Source organism: Setaria viridis, chromosome 1, assembly GCF_005286985.2.
Source record: "Setaria viridis chromosome 1, Setaria_viridis_v4.0, whole genome shotgun sequence".
Taxonomy (NCBI): Eukaryota; Viridiplantae; Streptophyta; class Magnoliopsida; order Poales; family Poaceae; genus Setaria; species Setaria viridis.
This window is the reverse complement of record NC_048263.2, coordinates 34,078,408-34,086,631: the sequence shown is the minus strand read 5'-3', so window position 1 is coordinate 34,086,631 and position 8,224 is coordinate 34,078,408. Positions and strand designations below refer to the sequence as shown.

The 8,224-nt window shown below is 52.4% G+C and overlaps 2 protein-coding genes across 2 annotated transcripts; both read right to left on the bottom strand.

The window, feature by feature from the left end:
* Positions 1-3,979: 3,979 nt before the first annotated feature.
* On the bottom strand, positions 3,980-4,360 carry LOC117856091 (uncharacterized). Its single transcript, XM_034738527.1, has one exon. The coding sequence runs from the start codon at positions 4,358-4,360 to the stop codon at positions 3,980-3,982; it is 381 nt and encodes a 126-aa protein (XP_034594418.1).
* A 1,206-nt stretch (positions 4,361-5,566) lies between these two features.
* Positions 5,567-5,938, bottom strand: LOC140221688 (uncharacterized). Its single transcript, XM_072291422.1, has one exon. The coding sequence runs from the start codon at positions 5,936-5,938 to the stop codon at positions 5,567-5,569; it is 372 nt and encodes a 123-aa protein (XP_072147523.1).
* Between the last annotated feature and the right edge of the window lie 2,286 nt (positions 5,939-8,224).

Below are 8,224 nucleotides of genomic sequence, written 5' to 3'. Positions count from 1 at the left end.
GTAAGTAACGTCGTTACGCCTCTCAAAAGCGCAAGGGGTCACATTGCCATTTCATTTCCATCCGTAACACTCACAGCACTGCCGCCACAGTCCACTGAGCTCCTCATCACCGCCCTTGCGAACGCTAGGCCGCGCCGATGCAAGCCCTAAAGCAGCTCGCGCGCATTCCGCCGCCCAAGCTGTCGTGCCTCCGTATGCGCACCAAAATCCTAGCGTCCATTACAGCCAAATCTCAAGGTTTAGAGCTTGAAGAAATGGCGTAGGCAGACATCCCGGAGCCATCCACCATCTGGATGAAGTTCGTGATGACCCAAGAGCGCATCCAGGCCCTCATCAACTGGGGCCTCCTCAGGCCGCAGGCACTTCTCGATTGGAAGCTGACCGTCGGCCAAGACTTCCCATCGGTGGAAATGACAAAGACGGTGGTCTTTGCGCCATTCTTAGAGCGTGGATTCGGGATACCGTGCACTACTATAAGATCGAGCTGGTACATCTCAATCCCAACTCAATTTTAGACATTGCGGTGTTCATCCAACTGTGCGAGGCGTATCTTGGAATCCCGCCGCACTTCACTCTGTGGCATTATCTGTGCCAATTGAAGATTGTGGCCACCAATGGGAAACAGCAGCGAGTCATCGGGGGTAGTGGATTTTCTCTGCGGTCGAAGAAGGTGCAGGAATATTTTGATCTGTAGTTGAAGGACTCCAACAAGGGTTGGCATAAGGAGTGGTTCACCGTTGCCAATCAGCAGCCCGAGCTGCCACCGCGTATAGGGTACGGGCCAGTGGTTATGCCCGAGTGGTCAAATCAACCAACCTCAGAGGAGAGAGTCCAAATGAATGAGCTGCTGGTGAAGATCGCCGACCTAAAATCACGGGGACTGACAGCCGGGGCCATCAGTATCAACTTCAGTAAAAGGTTGACGCAACCAATCAAGCACCGAGTATACCCGGCGTATGAATACTCGGGGCCAGTGGACCTGACCCGGGAGGTCCCGTGCAAGGTGCCCATAGAGGAGATCGTGAAACGGGTGTTCGAGTTCTTCGGGGGCATGATCAAGAACAGGAACTGCCCTAAGGCATATTCGTTGAAGCATCCGCCACCCAACTTGGTATGACCTGTACTGATATTGGTTATGCATACTATTTTGATGTTGAGTTGTTTCTGACTTATGCTTTGTTAATTGTCCAGGATGATGAATTTATATTCTTTTCCCCAGTGCCACTTCCTAGAGGGGTCGAGCAGCAGTGTCCCAAGATTCGCCCGACCGACGAGCCCAACATGCCGCCCGCCGACCTTTAGTGGGAGTCTGACTCTTTCATTGGGTTGGACGAGGGTATGACAAAAGAGGTCGGTCAGGCTCAAGGCTCTGAGCTGGTTGGGCGTCGAACATGGCAAGTCGTGCACAAGGAGCCTACCACCAAGTCGCAGTGACCGAGCTTCATGAAGAGGAAGATGGCCGGCAAGAAGGGGAAGGGGAAGGAGAAGACCGCCCCGAGCACAGCCTGCACCACTAAGTCGGCTAGCGACGCGGACGAGGAGTCCGACACGCCAAGCCCGGTCACGAAGAAGAAAAAGTGAGCTTCAGGAGACCACCGTGGCCGACGCGGCGTGTGTCAAGGAGGCGCTGAAAACGAAGATCCGCGGCGGGTCCAGCAAAGATACATTGGCACCACTGCCACCATTGCACCCCAAGTACCGAGTGAAGAAGAAGAGCACCCTTTAAGTGTCGTCTGCTTATGCTGTCTGTGTTGCAGTTATGTTTGCCAACCAGTTGTTTGAATTGCTTGTTGAACTTGGTGATGCAGGACTGTCGTGCTGGCCAATGACGTTAGAGCGTAGCTGACTAGTTGCTTTGGCCCAGATCGAGGCAGCAAGCAGGTGCACTGTGGAACAATCACCGCCTCTGGAAGTCGGAGCTGATAAAGGGGCTCACACCGGAGAGGTCGTGCTGACCTTAGCGCCGCGACGCGATGGAGCCGGCTCCAGGGCTACAGACGTTGCCATGGTCGACCCCAAGGTCGAGAAGGCGGCTGATGAGGGGGCTAGAGCTGAGCCTCAATAAAATGAGCTGCCAAGGATGACATGCCACCAGAGACGTCCGCCGAGGATGCTAATCTTGGTGTACTGCATGAAGATCAGTCTGACGTCAATGACTTCTCTGACATGGACTTACCTGAGGATGCGGCGCAGGATAAGGAAGACCTTCTCAAGATGTGGAAAGCATTCCTGGATGTTGGCGAGCTGGTGTTTGTAAGTGCATCTGCCGACTTGTATTTGAATTCCAGTTTCCTTGTAGAACTCAAAATGTTGAAATGTAAACAGGGTTTGGCTGCACAAGTGCAGAAGAGGGTGAAAGGGACCCGGCGGGCCGAGCACTATCACCTGAAGGTGGAGCACCTTGAGGCTGAGCTCAAGAGAGCTAAGGAAGATGCCGCTGACCAGCTCCTACTGAAGGACCTGGAGAAGGATGTTCTGACTTCGCACATGAGAGGTAGGCTATGCCGACTTGTTTACTCAGCTTTTTCCTTATAATCTTGATATTGATGTAGACCTGTTTGGGTAAGCAGATGCCACGATGAGGGAGCAGGCTCCAGCGGTACCTCAAGGAGTGTGAGGACTCCAATGCGCCCCTTCAGCAAGAGCATGACACAGTGGTCAAGCGTGAGTATGCAATATTGCAGAAGCTAGCCTATGAAGCCAACACACGCAAAGAAACCGAGCGCTACTTAGAGGCTGCTCTAAGTAATCTTTAAAATGACCAACGTGTGATTGCAGGGCTGCAAGTGGAGCTAGAGGATCTGTGGAAGGGCCGGCTATGTGATGGACATGGTCCAAACGGATGCCGACCCAACCGCGCCAACACCACTACTGGACCATCTCAAGGCTGCACTAGGTCAACTCAAGACACTGTTGAAGGAAACTGCGATGGAATGCGTCACGAACGCCTTCGCTCTGTTGGTGTCATACTTTCCGTGGCTGCCCTTGGAGCGCGCTACGATAGGGGCCGCAGCCGACTTCAACATGGACTTGATTCCTGATCTGGTGAACCAGTACCTCTGCAGTGTATTAAATTGTCTTAAAAGACAAGTTATGTAATTAACTTAACCGTATGCGGAGAAAAAAGAGTCTCCATGCCTCCCTTGGTATATACAACAGGACAGCATGTAGCTGAGGCCTATAGTCGCTAAGCGCCTAGCCTTGCGTGACCAGCGTCCTGCTGAGACTGGATCTCGAGCTTGTAGGGGGGGTGAACGCAAGGTTGTCTAGGTTTCGTGAGCTGGGACACCGACCACACGAGTTAGTCGTATTGCCTCGAGAGGGGAAGGAGAAAGATGCAGGACCCGGAGGTTAGCGCCTAGGGGTAGCCCCCGAGCTTGAGAATGAGCGGGCTGTTAAACAGGTCGGATAGACCCCGAGTGTCAGGAACAGCTCGAGTAAAAGGAATAGTAAGGCAGTAGGTACGCTAAGAACCACAGAGGTTGTACTAATTCAATGAAAAGGGAAAAGTAGAATACATAGCTTGTGAATCCTAAGGGTAGAAGCGTTGTAGGTGCTCGATGTTCCATGGATTGGGGACGCTTGAACTGTCCGCCCATTGGAGTCGATAAGTTCCTGGCTGGATGACTTCTTTGATGATGAAGGGGCCCTCCCAGGGGACGGACATCTTGTGCACATCCTTGGTAGACTAGATCCGGTGAAGCACCAAATCACCAACGTTGAAGAAACATTCCCTGACATTACGATTGGGGTAGCGCCGTATCTACTGCTTGTGGCGTGCGTGCTAGATGAGGGCCGTCATGTGATGCTCTTCAAGGCTGTCGATGTCGACCTACCGACTTATTTCTGCCTCACCTTTCTCGTAGTACTGGATGCATGGGGAGACAAAAGCCATGTTAGATGGTAGGACATCCTCTGAGTCGTACACCATAAAGAAAGGGGTGTACTCGATAGCCCAGCTCTTTTGTGTTCGTAGGCCCTAGACGACATGGGGTAGCTCGTGTAGCCACTTGGTGGCATACTTGGATGCATCGTCGAAGATGCATGACTTGAGGGACTGGAGGACTATCCCGTTCGCGCGTTCAGCTTGACCATTGCAGCGTGGGCACGCTACTAAGGAGTAGTACACATCGATGAGGTTGTCTTGGTACCAAAACTCGGAGCCTGTGAATTGCTTGCCAACGTCGGTGATGATCCTGTTCGGCACTCCAAAACGGTGTGTAACTTCCTCCACGAATTGAGTGGCTTTAGCCGGCTCAATGCTGGTGATAGCCTCGACCTCAATCGAATTGGTGAATTTGTCAACTGCCACGAAGATGTGCGTGTAGCCGCCTGGAGCGGTCTTGAAGGGTCCGACCATGTCCAGTCCCCAATATGCAAAGGGCCAGGATGGTGGGATGGTGCGCAAGGCCTGAGCCGGCAGATGCTGCTGCATGGAGAAGAATTGACACCCTTTGCACCTTTGGACGAGCAACTCTGCATCGGGTACCATTGTTGGCCAATAGAAACTAGAATGGAAGGCTTTGCTGACCAAAGTGCCCGAGGCGGCGTGCTTGCCACATGTTCCCGAGTGGATTTCATGCAGGAGTTTGAGGCCTTCGCTGCATAGAATGCACTTTATCAGAATGCCTATAGATACAGCTTTCCTGTAGAGCTCCTTGCCGATAACGACATAGTTTGCGCTACATCGAGCTAATTTTTCATGTTCTATTTTGTCCATTGGAGCCATCTGATCACTGATCAAGGCTATGAATAGGGCGCACCAATCTTCTTCTGCATCAATTATCATGACGTCAGTGGATTTTGGGTAGGCCGGAGCCTGAGCGCCAGCATCGTTGACCTGGTCTAGGTCTAGGGTTTTGATAGAAGGTTTTCGGAGGTCTTGTATGAATACGCCAGCCGAAACCTACGCACGCTTGGAGCCAAGCTTAGACAGGACATCGGCAGCGACGTTATGGTTCCTAGGGATATGGTGGAACTCAAGGCCATCGAAATGGGCCTCAAGTTTGCGGATTTTCGTGCAGTAAGCATCCATGGATTCCTTGGTGCAGTCCCAGTTCTTGTTGACTTGCTCGATGACAACCTTGGAGTTGCCATACGCAAGGATGCATTCGATTCCGAGGAAGATGGCGATGCGAAGGCTGTGGATGAGAGCTTCAAACTCGGCGCCGTTGTTAGTAGCCTTGTAGTGGATCTGGAGCACGTACTTGAGTTGCTCGCCTTTGGGGGATATAAAGAGGACCCCTACACCGACTCCTTTGAGGTTCAGGGCACCATCAAAGTACATAGTCCAGTGTTCAGGCCTCTCTAGGGAGGGTAGCTTTTGGATCTCCGTCCACTCAGCCACGAAGTCGGCTAGGATCTGCGACTTGATCACATGACGTGGGCAGAAATTGAGGTCGAACTCGCCGAGCTCCATAGACCACTTGATAACTTAGCCGTTGACATCCCTGTTGTGGAAGATTTCACCGATGGGGTATGATGACACCACCCGGATCTTGTGCGTCTGGAAGTAGTGGCGCAACTTTCTTGATGAAATCAGAAATGCGTAGAGCAATTTCTGATCCTATGAGTAGCGGATCTTATAGTCCCTGAGGACCCCGCTGACGTAGTACACCAGTCGCTGCACCATGTGTGTATGGTCGGGCTCTTGGCTCTCCACAACTAGCACAGTGCTGACAACATGCATTATTGTAGAGATGCAGACGTACAGCGTTTCTTGGTCGGCCGGGGCCATCGTGATGGGAGGAGTAGTGAGGAAAGCCTTGAGCTCTTCGTGTGCCTTGCTGGCCTTGTCGTCCCACTCGAACGTGTCACCCTTTTTGAGGAGCTTGAAGAAGGGGAGACATTTTTCTCCAAGTTTGTTGATGAAGTAGCTAAGGGCCGCCACCATGCTAGTAAGCTTCATGATGTCATTCTTGTTAGATTGTTTCACCATGTTTCTATTCGCATCCACCTTGACGGGGTTGGCTTCGATGCCACGCTAGCTGACCATGAAGCCCATGAACTTTCCAGAAGGGACACCGAAGACACACTTGTCGGGGTTGAGTTTCCAGCGGTAAGTTCGGAGGCTGTTGAAAATCTCAGCGAGGTTGGCTATGTAGCTTTCATCGTCCTTTGTCTTGACCACCACATCGTCGACGTAGGCCTCAACATTCCTATGCAGTTGTGTTGCGAGGCAACCCTAGATTGCCTTCTGGTAGGTGGCACCAGCGTTTTTTAACTTGAAGGTCATGGTGTTGTAGCAGTATATGCCGAAGGGCGTTATGAGCACCGTCTTATCTTGGTTGGCAGGATCAAGGGCGATCTGGTGATAGCCCGAGTAGCAGTCAAGGAAGCAGAGCAGGATGCTCCCAGCCGAAGAGTCTACGACTTGGGGAAGGGGTCTTTGGGGTAGAGCTTGTTCAAGTCAGTGTAATCAATGCACATTCTCCATTCATTGATTTTCTTTCTTACAAGAACTGGGTTTACTAACCAATCAGGATGCTTAGATTCATGGATGAATCTAGTGGCTAAGAGCTTGTTTAGTTCTACCCTAATGGACTCCTTGCGATCTTAGGCGAAGCGGCGGAGTTTCTGCTTGATCAATCGTGCAGTCTTGCATAAGTCTAACGAATGCTCAGCCAGCTCCCTGGGGACACCAGGCATATCGGATGGCTTCCACATGAATATATCCGAGTTTTCATGGAGGAAACTGGTGAGCGCGAGTTCCTATTTCTCGGAGAGGTAGGCCCCTATGAGGGTCGTTTTGGTCGGGTCTTAAAGGCCGAGGCAGATCTTCTTGACCTTAGGGTCAGGCTGCAGCATCGTGGGCATCGGCTCCATCTCAGGGATTGTGAGCTGGTTCTTGTCTATCTTCTAGGCCTCGGACACCATAGCGGTGGCCTTGGCTGAGTACTCCATAGCTTCCGCGAGCTGAAGTGCCTTGGCGTCGCAATTGTACGATGTCTCAATGACACCATAGATGGAGAGGACTCTGTTTGGAACTGGCATCTTGAGGACGAGGTAGGTGTGGTGCGGGATTGCCATAAACCTCGCCAGCATGGGCCTACCAAGGAATACATGGTAGGAAGTCTTGAAGTTCACCACCTCAAATGTGACGTACTCCGTGCGGTAGTTGGCATGTGCGCCAAAGGTGACAGGCAAAACAACTTGGCCAATCGGGTAGGACCCTCTGCCAGGGACGATGCCCTAGAAGGGTTCTTCACAGGGCTGGAGCCGCTTGAAGTCGAAGTCCATGCGCTTCAAGTTCTCTGTGAAGATAATTTTAAGGCCGCTACCACCATTGATCAGCACTTTGGGAAGTAGGGCCCAGTCTATGGTCGGGTAGACCACCAACGGGTAGGACCCGGGATCTGGGATGTGGACCCAATGATCTTGCCTGGAGAAGGTTATGGGTTGCTCTGACCAATGTGGATACTGGACTGGTTGTATGGAGACAAAGTGCACCTCTCGCTCACGTAGCTTCTGCTTGCAGTTGCTACAAAAAGCATTGGGGCGGCCCACGAAGATGTTGACCCGTCACTCCCGACCTATGGCGGACTTGGCCAAGTTTCTCCATGTTGCCAGGTCTATTATAGGTAGCCTGGTAATTCTGAGTGAAAGCTCTAGTGAGATGACCCCAGCTATCAATGCTGTTCGGAGGGAGATTCTCCAGCCACAGGAGTGGAGCGGGACCCATCACCACCGGGAAGAAGGTGGCCATCTGGTCGTAGGTGCCATTGGCGGCTTTCACCGCGGTGCTATACGTCTTGAGCCAGATGGTGGGGTCAGAGCGACCATCATACTTTTCATTGATGACCGGCTTGAATATGGTCGGCCAGTCCACAGCCTTGAGGCGTGGAGTGAAGGCAGCGAAGCCATCGATCACCATGGTGTCGTTGTCGTTGAGGTAGTACTCGACGGGTGGAGCACTAGGGCGTCTGCCGTTATCACACATGGGCAGGTTGTAAGTGTCTTTAGGGGCACCGTACACGCGGTCGTAGTCGGCGCGGCGACGCATCTCATCCTCCTAATGATGGTGATACCGGCGTTTAGCATCGTGGTTGAGTCCAGGAGCGCCGTAGTCGCGGTCGTACTAGGCACGGCAGCGGAGCTCATTCTCGTCATGCTCTTTGTGGTGATTGTTGAGATCGCGGCGGTTGAGGAGGTCGTGCAGCTCATCATGGAGATCACGTTGCCGACCTGGTCGGCCACGGTCCTCAACATCGCCTCTCCTACCGCG